Source organism: Lagopus muta, chromosome 6 (assembly GCF_023343835.1).
Source record: "Lagopus muta isolate bLagMut1 chromosome 6, bLagMut1 primary, whole genome shotgun sequence".
Lineage (NCBI taxonomy): Eukaryota > Metazoa > Chordata > Aves > Galliformes > Phasianidae > Lagopus > Lagopus muta.
In genome coordinates, this window is record NC_064438.1 from 30,633,258 (window position 1) to 30,649,401 (window position 16,144).

The 16,144-nt window shown below is 44.9% G+C and overlaps 1 protein-coding gene and 1 long non-coding RNA gene across 7 annotated transcripts in view; one reads left to right on the forward strand and one right to left on the reverse strand.

Moving 5' to 3' along the window:
• Positions 1-6,582, reverse strand: part of SPRED1 (sprouty related EVH1 domain containing 1) — a 54,373-nt gene extending 47,791 nt beyond the window's left edge. Inside the window, exon 1 of the mRNA XM_048950256.1 lies at positions 6,237-6,582. Coding sequence (XP_048806213.1) covers positions 6,237-6,268 — 32 coding nt within the window. The 5' untranslated portion in view covers positions 6,269-6,582. The remainder of the gene's footprint in view (positions 1-6,236) is intronic.
• A 186-nt stretch (positions 6,583-6,768) lies between these two features.
• The window catches only part of LOC125695585 (uncharacterized), a 55,528-nt gene continuing 46,152 nt past the window's right edge, over positions 6,769-16,144 (forward strand). For 4 of the 6 annotated variants that reach the window (XR_007378003.1, XR_007378001.1, XR_007378005.1 and 1 more), the window contains exon 1: positions 6,769-7,284. This is a non-coding gene — a long non-coding RNA (uncharacterized LOC125695585). The remainder of the gene's footprint in view (positions 7,285-16,144) is intronic. The other 2 variants (XR_007378006.1, XR_007378002.1) reach the window with 2 other exon arrangements.

Consider the following 16,144-nt stretch of genomic DNA (forward strand, 5'->3'; position numbering starts at 1 on the left):
TCATTCCATAGACTTTAACAAAGCCTGCTCTCACAAACCATTCAAGGCAATGTGGGCTCCTATGTCTGCCACACTTCTAAGCAGGTGAAGTGTTTGACTCACAGTAATAGCACAGATTACACGACTTCCTCACCTCACAAAAATACCACATGGAGCAGTGGTCACATTTTTTAAGCACAAGAATTAATACACCTGGAGAAAAAAAAAATCTTTACCACCTCATCTTTAATAATGGTTTAAATGTTTTGACAGTACACGTTTGGGGAATTCTTGTAGAGCACGTACTAGGAAAGTATGTTCTAATCCATACAAGTTTGGTATCAGTAATGCTGAACAGACCATACTTTCCCTGATGGCAGTGTTCACTATAGCAAGACACTAAATTATTGGAGACAAAAATGTGTGAGCTCCTTGCACACATAGCTGCATTTATCAGGATTACACTGGGATTTTATTTGTGCCTGCTTTATCTGGAGCCGTGGGAATTCTGGCCTGCAATTATCCGTAACAACTCTGCTATTATTTAATTAGAGGAACATTTATACTTAATTTTACTACTGAAAACACTTAAATGCACATTTTCTGCCCCCAAGCATAACTGAAGATTTGCTGTTTGTTTTTTAAAAAAATATTTTCTTGTCACAGAAAGAACAGTGAATATAATACAGTGAAAATAAATATACACATATTTTCTCAGCAGTCTGGTATCAGAGATACTTGCATGAGCATTATGAAAAAGATAAACTGGAAAGATGTGAGATAACACATAACATGTTTGGTTGGTTGTTCAACACAATCGAGTGCTGTTCAAAACTACCACAGCCTTAGAGACTAAGCACCATTACAGACACCACTCAATGAGCAGGAGAGACAGCATGTTTATTACCCTGGTACCTACCAGATACCATAGAATACGTTACCCTGTACAACGCAACACTGCATCTTATATGAAAAACCAACGTGGAGTAGTACCAGTCAAGAGAATTCATGCAATCATTGTTCAAACATGAGTTGAATATCTGTTCACTCATCTAATGTAGGAAAAGTTTAACAAGAATATGGATTGCCTTATAAATATTTCTATGTCTAGAAATATTTATTAATACAGCATGCATAAAAAAACCATCCAGTTCCCTCCTTAAATAAGGAGCAATGATGAAGAGTATTTCTGCTGAACACCAAGACCTTTAACCAGGTATCAAGGCATAGGAAAAATGTGGCAAACACGGTACAAATATCCCAAATTAAAACTCAATTCCTTTATAAAAATCCCCAGTAACTAAACAAATACTTTGCCACCAGAAGTGCTTTCAGATAAAGTAATCAGTATTTCGAATAGAAAGAAAGGAGAAGATTTCGAGGAACCATGGTAAATCCATGCAACCACTTCCGTCAGTACGGTAGCTGTGTGAGCTTTGCTAGTTACAATTTGTTTGCTTAAATGCTGAACATGAGAACAGAGAGGAAACAGCCAAAGATGGTTCATTTTGTAAACACCCATAAAGAAACTGGGAACCTCAGCAACATGGCAACTGCCAGCAAGCTTTCTGAGTCCTTGAAGGAAACTGCAACCAGTTCAATCAGGAAAGAATACTAAGAGGGAGAAAGCATATGTTTCAGCATCACAGCAACAAGGTTTCAGACAGTACAGCAGATGCTGTACCACAGGACTGGGTTTTGGTTTTGTTTTTGAATCAAAGCAGTAAAAACCAAAACCGATGAAAGCATTTCCCGTGTCTCCCTTTTCAACTCGCAGCAATGTTCTCAACAGTGTTGATTTTTTATTCTGGTGTTTGTTGTATCCCATCAAGTCATCACCAACGCATATGATTTTTTCTGAATACTCACAAGAAAGGCTAAATAAGAAATATAAAAGTTAACCTAAGAGCACTAGGAATGCTCTCAGCTTTAATCCTGTGACTTCTGATCCTGTCAAGATATATTCCTTTCAAGAAAGCTCTTTACTTCTGAAGCATGTGCTGATGTCGTCACTGCCTTTTTAACAGTTCAAGCACATCAGATTTTAAACAAACAAGGAAAAAAAAAAAAAGTCCTTTTAAAATTCAAATGTTAACACTGGTTCCAGTTATACTGAAACAGCCAAAAGGTATTTTTCTGCAGCAGTACAGTACTCAAGTAACGCTGTTAAGGTAAAGCTTTTAAAAAAAGAAAAAAAAACATTACTGACTTGATGATTATGTAATATGTAAATTCAGTTTCACCTTCAGAATAGTGCAGCATAGCACAAAGCCCAGGAGACAACAAGAAGCTGTTCACAGAACTGGAAAAGCCTCCCCGGGACTAAACACAGAGCCACTGCCACAGAAGAAAATATATGTGAATTGTAATGATTCCATCATAATTGATTAATTGACTGCTTTCAAAACAAATTACCCCGCCTTAAGAAAAAAAAAAAAAAAAAAAAAAAAAAAAAACCCACAAATTCCTTACATAAAGAGAAGAAAAATTTTGAAGCTTATGCTTCAGAAGTAAAATCAGCCTGCTGAAACGTATTAAATTAATGAAAAGAAACTAGTTGGCTTTGCTTTCTCAGATAGGATCTCGTGTTCACTGTTCATTTTGGACTTCGACTGCAAGAAATTCTGAAGCCCCCATGAAGAAATATTTTCATTCATATTCAGGGAAAATATATAAATATAGCAAGTACTGTATTTCAAAAAACATAGTTCACCTTTGCTTTCAAATCAACAGCACCTGAGGGTGTTTAGTCCGTCACAACCTAGAAATGGTTAAGCACACAGCTCTAATGTACACTCAGTGCTTCTTTAATTTATAATCTCCTAAATCAAATTACCTAGGAAAATGACCAGAAGAATGCCTGTGCTGGTGGAGCACAACATATGACAGCCTAAATCTGTAAAAGTGCCCTCAAAATATGAATCCAGAGCAGAGACATTCCCTCAAAGAGAAAGGGGCCACCTGCAACACAGAGGAAAGTAAACAAGCAGGGAAGCAGTGATCCTCCTTCTCAATAGAGCGACTCAGACTCCATCTTAATCCTGTCATCATTCATCCCCGCTCAACAGGCACTACATAACGCAGCACTTCTTCTGTTGGGTAACAACACTGAAACTCAGAAGCATTTCCAGACAGCACTAAAATCTGCCATCAGATCGGAATTCTGTACAGTGCTTGCTGACCTGCATGCTCTGACATTATTATGTTAAGTTGCATGAACAGCAGATTGACCCACGAGGCCACACGTCCCACTAATTCCTTCATTTGAAAACTAAGAGCATTTGTGAGTGCCGCATTGTGTTCCCACTGACCACACAACAGCACTGAGAGGAAAAAAACTAGTACAGAAATGGATCTGGAAAGCTACAGAAATACTCTCATTTAACTAAGATCTAACTGACAAATGCAGTGAAAGCTTTACAAGAGCAGTCAAAAATCACCACAAAAAAATCCAGCTGTGGCAGTCAGGATTTTAGAAGGCTGCCCGACACGTGCTCATGACTGACAGGAAACCTAATAGTCCTTAATGCAGCTTTTTAATTAATCTTCTGCACCACACGTTACAGTTTAAAAGAATTTAATATTATTGACTCCAGGCACCACAAACCTTTATGTCTTATTCCATAAAACGAAGCTTTGTAAACACAGCATAATGCTTAATTACTGGGGTATAGCTGGTAGCCACGATGGCACAAGAAATGTTGCCAAGTACCCGTATTTGCCCTTACATGCAGTGAAATTTGTTAATGAATTCAAGGCCACTGATGATATCAATCATAATAAAATTAAGCACAGATCTTCTAATATATGATGTACTTCAGCATGCAGATCTGTCCTGTTTTCACAAACGATTTCGAATTTCAATCCTATTTCCCTGTCATTCACAGCAGCACTCCAGTGCTGTGTGCACGATCAGCAGAGAGGAACGACTCTGGCCCTGCCAGAGCTGCTAGCAGAACTGCAAATGAAACCGAGGGAAATATATTATATATGTACATATTTCAACTCAACCTTCCCCTCCCCCCGAGTTAGAATGCTTGTGACATTCTAGGAAGTAAAAATATCCACTGTGAGAGAAAAAGCACTGCTGCTGAAAACGCATTGTTAGCTTATATACTCTGAGCTGCAAGCAATGCCGAATGAACTTAGACTAAACGTTACATGAGGGCTCACTCCTCTTATTTCAAGTAACACTCAGTAAGCCTTCAGGTATTCTCCCACTTCCACCAGAGACACAACTTCCTCCACCCCACAAGTGGATAATTAAGGATCACCTCCATGTAATTTGTAGAGGTAATGAAATGGTGTATTCACAAGCAACCAGCAGCTCCATTTTAGCACTGGCAACCGCAGAGCAGTCGCACCAAACAGTCACGGTGGCTCCTTCAGTGGTCTTGCATCTCCGCATTTCACTCTTTTTTTTTTTTTTTTTTTCCCCCTCCTTTTGTAACGAAGATTTAAAAACGTTTGAAAGCAAAGTTAATATTTTGACCTTTCAACAGCTGACGCCGCATTACAACACTTCTGTTACCCTGGTACCCCGGAGGTGACGGCGCAGGCTGAAGAGAAGCGCTGCCGCCCGCACTGCCATTCACCCCCCGAGCGGCGGCCCGCTCCGATCCGCAGTGCCGGTACGGCCCGCCCGGCCGGGGCCCCAGCGCCGCTGCGACGGCCGCTCGCCTTCCCTTATCCGCTGGCACCGCGCAGATACGAGCGTTGGTCACCAACGAGGACCGAGAAGCGATTAAGGCACTGTTTGGAAAACGCGTTCGCATGAATGGATTCGATTTTCGTTATTTTATTTTTGAGCCAGCGTTTTCGGCAGGGGGAAACACGCTGACGTTTTCTGAATAAACCCTTCCGTGCCGCGATGTGCGCCTGTGCCGCGAGAGGCATTTTCTGAACCAACGCCGCTTCGTATGAACGAGCCGAGCACGAACCGCAGTGCAACCCCGGCCCGGCGGCGGCCTCCCCGTACCCGCGGCAGGAGGCCGCCCAGCCCCGTGCAGACCCCCCTGCCTTCCCCGTGCCCGTCCCGCGGGCCGCCCGGCAGCGCGCAGCGTGCAGGCATCGCGCCTGAATGGACGGCCAGGTACTTTATGAATGGAACGATCACGTGCCCACAGCACCTCCCCGGCTGATATTTCCCACATAACCGTGTCAACAAGCGCGGCACCGCACGGCGACGCGCGGCTCCCGAGCGGCCCCGGCCGCAGCCTGCCAGCGGGCCCTCTTCGCCGCGCCCCGCGCCCGGCCCCGCGCGCCCCGAGGGGCGGAGGGCGGCGAGGCCAGCGGGCCCGGCCGGCAGGTCGGATGGCGTTGTTTTTTTTATGAATGGAGATCGTGGTATGCAAATGAGAGCGATTCACAAAAAAAGAAAACATGGCGGCGGCTCCGGCTCCAGCCCCGGCCCCGCTGACACCGCAGCGGCGCGGCCCGCCCCGGCCCCGCTCCCGGCCCGGCCTCCGCGGCTCTGCGGGACGCCGCGGGCCCGGGCCGCGCGGCTCCACGCCGGGCAGCGCTGCGGGGCGGCTCCCGCGCTCTCCTGCCCGGGTGGCAGCGGTACCCCGCAGCTCCCCAGCGACCCACAGCGCCCTGCGACCCGCGGCGTCAGCGGTGCCCACACGGCCCATCGGGGGGTGGCAGCGCCCGGGCGCGGGGCCGTCAATCCGAAGCTCCGCGGGCACCCGAACTTTCTTGCGATAAAAGAAGTTTCAGAACGCCCCACGTTCGCGTTTCAGAGTCCTGAGGGACTCTCGCGTTCTCTGCCCAACGCTCATCTCCTCTTCCTGCCCCAAAGATTTATTTTTCTTTTTTTTATTAGTAGTATTTCTAAGACGTTATGGTGAGCTACAACCGCTCATTCTACTCCAGGTCTCCTTCAATCCCGGCACGTTAAAAACACTGAGATCCCTGAGTTGCCCCTTCCTCTCTTAAAAAATAAAAGTCCCAAGCTCTCACTAAAAAAAAGAAGAAAAAAAAAAAAAAAAAAAAAAAAAAAGAAAAGAAAAAGGAAAAGAAAAAGCAGGGCTCCAGGGCAGGTTTAAGCCGTATTTACACGGACTGACTCATCCAATTAACATTCAGGAGCAGTTTCCTGCAGGATGGAGCTCCCACACGCCCGTTTCCATGCGGAACGCCGCCGAACACCGCGCTCCGTAGCCCGGCCCGGCCCCACCGCCAAGGGGCGACACCACCACGGCCCCGCGCCCCGACCCGCGCCCCCGTCCGCGCACACGCACACGCGCGGAGCTTACTCGGTGTTAGCAGCCGCCGTCTCCTCGCTCATTTTCCCCTCACCGTGATCCGAGGCGGAGCAGCAGCAGCGGGGCGGCCGGGGCGCAGCCAGAACTCACCAGAAACTTCACCATTGTTCCCCCCCGCTCGCCCCCAGCCGCAGCCGGGCCGGAGCGGTCCGGGTCCCGCAGAAGCACGAAGCCGCCGTATCCGTGCGGATGGCGGAGACGGCGATGCAACGCTGGCGCGGCGCTCCGCTCTCTCTCTCCCGCAGTTACTGGGAAGCGGCGCGGCGGCGCCCAGGCACAGCTCCTCGCCGCCAGGCGCAGCGCCGCGCCGTCCTCCCGCCGCCGCTCATCGCTCGCCGCGCTGCCGCCCTCCTCCTCCTCCTCTTCCTCCTCCTCCTCCCGCCCTCTCTTCTCCGCCGGATTCCTGCAGACGGCCGCGGCCCGGCGACGGGGGAGGGGAGGGGGGGCCGGTGCCAAGGAGGAGGCTGGCGGGGGGGGGGGGGGGGGTTGGGCGGCGTTTTAAGGCGGCTCGGGGGTGGGGGGAGGGCCGGCAGCGAGGGGCTGCGTCACGGTTGTGCGGTGTGGTGCGGTGCGGGGGTGCGGCAGGGAGAGCCCCCGGCCCGCGGAGGGCTGCGGGAAGTTGGGCGCTGCGCTCCTCGCTCCGCCGCCCCCTCACAGGAAAACTGGGCGGAAGCGTCGGCTTCGGGCTCCTTCCGCCGCCACTGCGCGATCCAAAATAACCGCAGGGGAGCGGGGCGGAGGGAAGCGGGTGGCCCCCCCGCACACCCCTCCCTTACACTCCTCCCGCTGCCCGGCCGGGTGCGGCGCTCTCCCTGAGCCCCGCTGCCGCTCGGCTCTCCCAAAGTAGTTCCCGCGGCTCTGCCTCACGCCATTCCCGGGAGCCGCCGCGGAGGGATACGTGCCACAGCGCTGTGCGCTGAGTGCTGAGTGGGACGCCGCGCGGGCCGGGACCGGCGGGGCTGATGGGTACCCCGCGGGGGAGCTCCCGCCGGGATCCGTGTGCGCCGGGCCCGCGGGATGGAGGCGCGAAGAGGGGCAGGTAAGAGCGGGGGAGCGGCGCGGTGGGGGCTGACAATGCGCATCCGCTACTTCTGAGGCACTTCTCCCAACTCCAGCCCCGTTCCGTTTTTCCTGGAACCGCTCATTCCCCCGCTGCTGCACAGCAGCGATGAGCTGTCCCCTTCCTGTGCGGAAACGCAGCGGTTCCCACGCGGCCGTCCGCGGACTGCTGCCCCCGGGGGGTGGGGAGGCGGAGGGAGCGCCTAGGGCAGCGCCGGTAGCGGGGTGAGGAGCGCAGCCCTACCGGGGTTGGAGGGCGGTTCGTTGGAATGATGTCCAGAGACTTTTTCCGGACGGCTTTTCCTTTTTTTTTTTTTTTTTCTTTTTTTTTTTTTCTTTCGTGATTGAAAGCTCTGAGAAAAAGTTGAAGAAAAAGTTCCTGTCAGATTTTTGAAGGAGGAATTCTTTTTGGAGGGGAGGTTCGTAGAATCGTTAGTTAAAACATTTTAAATAGAACCTATTTTATGTATATGTATATATATATAATCTTCTCTTCCAGGCAAAAGAAGGCATGGGTGGTTTACATTCACTGTAACATTCCTGTTCCAAACTCCAAAGGGGCTCTGCCATCAGCGTGATGGAGCAATCATAGCAAGCTACTGTCACGCCGCTCTGCTCAGTGGCCCACGTGGCACGTGTTTGCACGCATCCTAAACGTGCCCTGTGATGCTCTCTTCCTTATCAGGGCAGCTTTTGGAGGAAATTTTCTAATTGTTTAGTAAAAACATTTTTTTTCCTAAAATGGTACAGTCAAAAATGGATCGGTTATTCATGGCACAATCTCATCTAAATTCTAAAAATATACCAGAAACCCAATTTTGCACAATATTACAATTCTCAGTGAATCAATGCGTGATTTGAATACAGGAACCTCTTGCCTGCTGCCCTAAAAACGTGTTTTGAAACTCAGCTGTGGGGACATCATGTTACTCTACCTGGCAGCAAGAAATCTTTTAGAGTATTTTCTGCCTTGCGATGTGCAGATAATGTTCTATATAGGAGTGCTCAGGAACCAACTCCATTTGTCATACAGCTCTATTCAGACACCTCTGAAAAAAGACATGATGATGACAGAAAGATAGAGAAATCTGCTACGTTTTTTTAAATACCTTAAATATATTTATTGTAATAACACTTTTCACCCTGACAATTCAATAAAATGAACTCGTTTGTAATCTGGCACAAATAATTAAAGCTTTTAAGAATGTCTACATTAAGAATAGAGTGTATGCATTTATGAGCTGCAAATGTGATATTAGCCACACGACTTTCAGGGATCTGCGTGGAGGAGGTAAGTGGAGAGGAGCTCACTGCTTCTTTACCTCTTGTAGCTTTTGCACATGATCTCATGGCTCTGTATACATAGCAGAAGTCTTAGAAACAGTTTCTGTCTCTATCTGAATGTCACAAAGAAGACAGAAAAACTGTTGGTTTGTATCTTGCATCAGAAATCCTCTTTTCGCAGAAATTGGGAACATCAGAAAACTGATATGGAGTGGCCTTTTGCTGGGCAGCAGTTGGTTTCAGAGCCTTCTAGTTTTGTGTTTTGGAGCAGAAAATCAGGTGTTTCATTGTCAGTGGCTCATTTGAAAAATATCTTTGAGCCCCACCCATGCAAACAGTGCAGGAGCAAACCAGGCACAGGTGACATCATCCAGAAACCTCAGACAAACTGCCACTTCGTGTCCTAAGTGCCACATGCTCTGGGACTTCTCTTCTTTCAAGAGTCACACAAACTCAAACAGATAGACATACATTCTGTGACTGCATTTGGTTGTTACAGACTTGACTATTTAAAAGTTATGAATGGAAATCTGCTCGGAAAAAAGATCTTTAGTTGCACATTACAAGAACTAATTTATACCTCAGAACCATTGCTCTGCTTTGACATTTTGACAGCTGTGGGCCTTGGACTTGCAAATATTCTCTGGCCCTGGTTCTAGAGACACTTTTAAATGAGAAATGTGAAGCTCATCAGCTCTTATCTTTAAAAGTGGGTGGCTAACAGGAATACTTACAATGAGGCAGCAGTCTATGTTGGAAAATACATTTACTAAGCAGGTCTAAAGTATGTTTCTTTTACTACTACTGAACAAAGGACTGGTATATATTCTGCCCAGGGTGCTTATTTACCATTCCTTTAAATGGTTGCACTCATGTCTGTGACATCCCAATGGAACAGATGGTCAGCAGTGCTTGTGCCACATAGCAGGCCACAAATCTGTGGCAGAAGAATTATATAGAGAAGATGTATGACAAGGGTTAAATTGCATAATTCTGATCGGCATGGCATCCACGTCTTAAAATCTATAATAGGATCAGTGGCAGTAATGCCATCCAGATCAGTCAGTCATTGCAGATCTTAAATGACCAATTCTTACTTAAGGTTTTAACTCCTACGTGTAAAAGTGTTGAAATCTACCTCCACAAAACAGTGATCGTTGCACTCACATCTAGATTCTAATGATGAGTTTACAAAAAATGGAAGTGGTATGGGCATTCTGCCATTTTGAAGTAAATGATAATATTAGGGAATCTTTTTTGTAAGAGCTTCCATTCAGAATTAGAGTGTGAGTTAAACGCTGGTGGTCATTATACACGTTCTAATAAGGATTTAACAAAACTGAGCTGATTTAATCTATAATAGTATTTTCAGCAAAGTCAGATTCTGTTAAATTCTCATCTGGAATCTTGCTTCTGCATACAGGATAAAATGGTGGGTTTTTGGAAGGCCAACTTTCTATTCGACCTAATAGCGACAGGACAAAGGGGAATAGCTTTTAACTAAATGAGAGGAAATTTAGGTTAAATATTAGGTGGAAATTCTCTACTCAAGGGGTGGTGAGGCACTGAGACACAGGCTGCCCAGGGAGGCTGTGGATGCCCTGGATGTGTTCAAGGCCAAGTTGGATGGCACCCTGGGCAGCTGAGCTAGTGGGTGGCAGCCCTGCCCATGGCAGGGGGGTGGAACTGGGTGGGTTCTGAGGTCTTTCCAACCCAAATCATTCTATGATACTTGATCAAATTATCTCCAAGATGTTTTCTAGCAAGACGCAAAACTACATTAGAATAAAATCTATGAATTTTTGTGTAGATGGCTCTAACTCAACAGACTATCACCATTTCATAAATTATAGTACTTATAGGCTGTGCTAGATATAGATCTGTATGATCTATAGATCTGTATAGATCTGTATGCTGAGTAGTGAACCACACTGGGGAATGCATTCGGGCAAAAAAGCAAGTGTAGGAAATAAGAAGTGATTGGCCCTTAGTGAGGTGCAGTTAAACATGGAGTGGGTAAACACCCAACAATGCCTGAGGGAACAGATAGCACAGAGGGGGATGAGAAAAGAATGGTAGTGCAAAACTGCTTTTGTTGGGACTAATTTGTGCTGGCCTGAAGCATAGCCCTTGTGTGTGTGTCAAACTGGAGGGAAACTGGGGCCTCAGGACTGTGCTGTTGATTGCAACACAGCAGCTGAATGCTGCAGTTAGGATCAAGTGGGATAAAAATAAGGAATACTTCCTTGCTGAGAGGAAGAAATCAGAAAATATGATAAAGAACACATTTTGCTTTTAGTTGAGGATGCATGTTTCTCATTTCTGTTCACAGATGTACATCAGTACTTAGTTCTAAGTCACTCTTTGAGGCAAAGGTAGAGGCAGAGACAAAATGGCTCTCTTGTACAGAGGCTGACAGGAGTGCTTCTTTCTGCTACAGACACTTTTCTTTTGGTGTGTTTGTCTTTGTAGCCCACGATCATGACTGCAGTGTGTGCAGGAGAGCCCCTCACATCTGTCTAGGATCTCCCAGAGATGCTGTCGCTCAGCTGAGGCTCCTGGGGCTGCCCTGGCTTCCTGCTGCTGTCCAGCTGGGAGGAGCACATCTGGCCTTGCCAAGTACCAGAGCCTGTGGAATATCTGAGTCATCTTCTGGAGATGCTTTTTTCTCTCCACTGACTCCATAGAAAGCCTAAAGCAAGTGTAGTTCTAGTTTAGATTATTTGGCAGGTTAAAAATTAAGAGGAGGAGAATTCAGGCCAGAAGACTTTTGGCCTCTTAGCACACTCCAAAGCTGCGGGAAGGTCGAGTATGCTAAAGGAGAGCACAGATGTGGAAGGACAGAAGACGATATTCATCCATCTCCCTCTTCTTTTCCCACAGTAATTTCTGGCCAAGATGAGTGATTCTGAGTCGAGTAGTGGACTGATGGAGTAAGGCACTATTTTATTGTTTCTCAAGTGTTCCAGCAGTGGATGTGTTTTTGTCACTATCTAGGCTAAGCCACAATGTCCATACATATGTACATATATATAAAATGCACACATACACAACACATGGCAAATGGGAGAACTCCCAGAGCTCCACAGTTTCAATCCTTTCCTTTGAAAGTAGGAAAAATATTACAAACAATTAGGAAAATAAGGGAAGAAGACAGACAACTTTTTATTATTATTAATAGCGTTAAGTAGTAAATATTCCGAGAAAAACACACACAAATCTTATTTAGAATTTCATTTCAAACTTAACAGAAATGTTTCATATATTTCTTTTTGGCTTTTTTTGGACCTTTATTACTAATACCCAGAAAATCAGGTCCAAATGCCCTCAAAAGGGAAAGTCCCAAATACACTCTAAAATTCAAGTAGGGCCTGGTGGATAGCAGCTGGGGACAGATCCACTGCGATCATATCAGTTTCTATAAAATAGGAAACAGAGGCGGATTTCTGCTCCACATGCAGCAGCATGCTGTCTGGGGGAAGCTGTGGTGTGATGCTGGGTGCAGTCTGCACACTCAGCACTCCTGATCCTTCCCCAGCTCCACACTCCTGTGCTGCGCAGCCACTTGCAGTTTGTGTGCAGACAGCACAGCACGATGGAACAAGGGCCTGCAACGTGGTGGAAGATCTTTCAGCCCAGGCACCATGGTCCTTGTATGCGCACCTTTAATTCATTTCAGTGCACAGCTGGGAGGTTAGTTTAAACCCCCAAAATCCAAGGGAGTTAGAGCAAACCTGTTTCTTTTTAAATGAAATGGGCAGGGAGCATTTACACAGCTGTTCAGAATGTTCAGCCATGAGGAAGGAGCTTCCTCAATCTCTCAGCTTCCAAGAGAGGACGATACTTACCCCACCCTCATTCCTCTCACCTCTTGGTATGTGACAGGACATGCCCACTCTATTTTTAAAGGTGTCTCAGAGATTCAAACAGGTACATACCTGTGAAAGTGCTTTTTTTTTTTTTCCCCCCCTCAAGCTTTTCCTTTCCAATACTTCCAAAAAGAGACCCAGAAACAGATGTGCAAGGTCTGAAAGGAATGGTAGCTCAACTGCAAGTGAATGCCGTAGGTGTTCTTCAGAAAACACACGACATGATGCCAGCCCTGCAAAGAGAGCATTTGCCTTGTACCACTCCACCACCTGATTACTTTTAGGATCTCCTTCCATCATGCTCCTAGCTGCCATTTTAATGACATCTTTTTATTTAAAAAACCTTAAAACTTGGAGCATTCTGTGTGGGACTTGTTTCTTTTTGTTTCTCCTTGCTTGCGCTGCAGAGCAGTGTAGCAACTGAGCTGCATGTGTCATTATTCCTAGGACCCACATAGAGCTGTGCTAAATTAACTAATGGCATGATTATAACATCAAACAAGCTCAATTAAATTGCTATGAATGCATGCTGCCTCTTGTGGAAAAGCTCTAACTTGGGAGGAGACTTGGAATTTAAAACAGAATATAATTTAAATATCAAGAACCCACCATAGAAGGTTTTTGGTATTTATACTGGATGTTTCAGTTCCTCCCTCTTTACAATGAAGCAAATAAATTCCTTTATGAAAAAAATAAATCACTCTTGCTTTTCTTAAATAATAGAGATTGTGAGTGTTATCTTAGAATTGTAAATTACTTCAGATCTGGGCTACATTAGATTCCAATTGTCTGAGAGATTGTTCTTTTTACTGAGATGATTTTGAAGGAAAATGTCCTCCTGCTCACTTCCTCAATTCAAGCTCAGCCTGTGTAACTCTGTAGGAATTCACCGCTGTGAACTGGCGACACTTGGACAAGTCTGGATCTCTGGGTTAGTGGCTGACTGAGAGCAGACATCCAGCATTGAGATGGCTGAATGAGCCTTTGCAAGCACTTTCTACAATTTAAAGAATGATCAGCCTAGCAAATTGGTGCAATTCTTTTGGCTCACTCAGATCCTGAAGTGCTTCAGTGTCTCTGAGCTGAGACATAACACAAGGTCCTGATTAGTAGTGTTTATTAAAAGCCCCATGGCACTTTCTGCCCAGGCTGCCTATAGATGGGTAATCACATCCACAGTTACATAATGAAGATAAACATTTTGCGGCGTTATAAACTCTCCTGCTGTGAAGCATAAACCACCCACAGACTGCCTGATTTTAGGAAGAACCCTCTCTATTACATAAGCATTCAATACGGGGGTTTCTTGCACCTGCCTCTGAAGCATCTGGTACTTGTCACCTTCACCAACAGGATTCCAGACTCAATGGACAACAAATCCGAGACAATATGGCAATTTTTATGTAACCAAAGCCTCTTGGTGATACGGGCACATGTCATCACCCTCACTGATGTATCTGCTGAGTACTTCAGGCTATTTAAAATGTATATTTTATATTCTTCCTTAAAAGTTCATTTTAAAACTGCTTGGTGTAAGGTAATACTGTAGAAATTGCTGTAGGAATGTGCAAATGAGTGGGACTACATTCATGTGTGTGATTGTGGGTGATTTCTGAGTACATTGCTGTTCATGAAGAAGCAATGAATTGCTGGCAGAGAAGGTGGGAGTGCTATTACATAAGTTGGAGCTATCCAGGATATATTTGCCTCGTTCTCAGATGCTTCGTACATTTCTCTTCAAAAAAAAAAGGGTAGAACAGGTATAATTGCTGAATATTGGCCACAATCTTACCTTAGATTACCTAAACTCTCCCTACAGAGTCCCTAGATTTCTGATCATCCTTATAAGGGATAAATACTACCAAAATGCTTGTCGGTAATTAGAGAGGATCTACAAAAGAGATCCGTATCGGGGGATTTTTATCATTTATAGGCAAAAGAATGATAGATACCTTCCGTTGAAGTAACATCACTGATTTCAAAGCACTCTTCAAGTCCTAGGCAGGGTACTTGAGAAATGAAAATTCTTGTTTTCTTGAGAACACATCAGGCTCTGGAATGATAAATGACAATGTTAAAATCAAAGTATTTCCTTTCTGTCTCATACTGAAATCTCACTGATATTTCTGAGAATTAAGCAAATGAGTCAAGTTAAGAGCATCCTTAACCACCTTGTGGCTTTTAAATAGTAAAACTTTCTGCCTCTCTTAAAACGCATCTAGGTATTTCCTGAATAGAAGTCTTGCAGTGCACAGCAATGTAGTTCAACTTTTTATTGTGGGAAATTAACAATATTGTATCTAATTGAAACTTAATGCTTGTTAAATATAAAACTTGGCAACATTAGATGCTACATGCATTAGTTAATAATGATATTGAACACTTCAAAGCTCAGATTAATCTGAAGCTCTCCAAGTAATAGACTTTGTGAAAAGCTCTCCAAATATTTTCATCCGTGGCTGCAGCTTCCCAGTGTATCAGTTCTTTGTCTTCTTCCTGGTGCACTGATTGCAACTGTCACTGAGTCACACAGCTTACTGTGGGACTGCAGCCAACTTGATTACAACAACAACTTGTGAACCATAAAAAGGTACTCTCAGACCTTAAGGAGAGCTGAATGGTAAAGAAAAAGGACACTAAATCCATTTGAAAAAGAGCGGGCTCAAAGAGTATTTTTGCATCATTCTCACTAAGTTATCAGTAAAGAAATTAGTCCATAATGGATAAGTTAGTTCTTTTGAGGCATCAAAGACAGCTACAGATGGAAAAGATTTTAAAGTCATCTGGAATTTACCAGGTGCTGTTAGCTCAATGATCACAGACACAAAGATTTAGTGGCAAATGCAAAGAAAAATCTTAGTTCCTGTCAATGTGATTCAAAAAAATTAATTTTTCAGTAAAATAACTACTCACCAGCTGTTTAGAAATATTTGGCATCTTCGGTAAGTAAACAATAAATCTTAAATTTTGTTATACACCAACAGATACACAGATGATCTTTACTCCACAGCTGGTAAACACAGGGTAGGAAAGAACTAAGCTACTGTCCTTTAAGGAGGGTGGGAGGGGTGGGGTGGAAAGCACTGTTATTAGAAATAATATCACAGCCTTTTTTGATTACTGACTAAAAATTTGTCTTTCCATCTTCCATATCACAGCGTGGCTCACATCAATAACTGGGGAAAAAGAACTTGAGCTCCCAGTGTTTTAACGTATATATCTTACATGAATTCAAAGGGAGTTGGACATATTGATAACTTTAAAAGGTTTCAGTCCGGTTGCTGAGACACTACTTTCATTTAAAAACTCAGTTTTGCATTAAATAAGCCAATCCTGAGTATTGAGATGTGAGACATTAATTTGAGTTATGCAGCTGCACTGACATGAGTAACCTCATAGTATTCTTTTTTTCCTATAGTACCCAAGTTTATATTAAAACTACCTAGAGTAATTCACTTCCACACTCACAGCAGGAACTGACTTCTATCGTAATTTCCTAATTAGGAGGAAACATCCAAGTTTCCATCCTAAAGTTACTTATGACCAGATTATGTCCGTGTTCTCAAGACACCATTGTCTCTCACTTCAATAGCTGTTTTCCCCCTTGAGGCATTCCTAGACCTTTGCTAACACAAGTCCCCATACTTGTGGATAAACCAGACCAAGGTCTCTCTGTCCCTTCTTCCC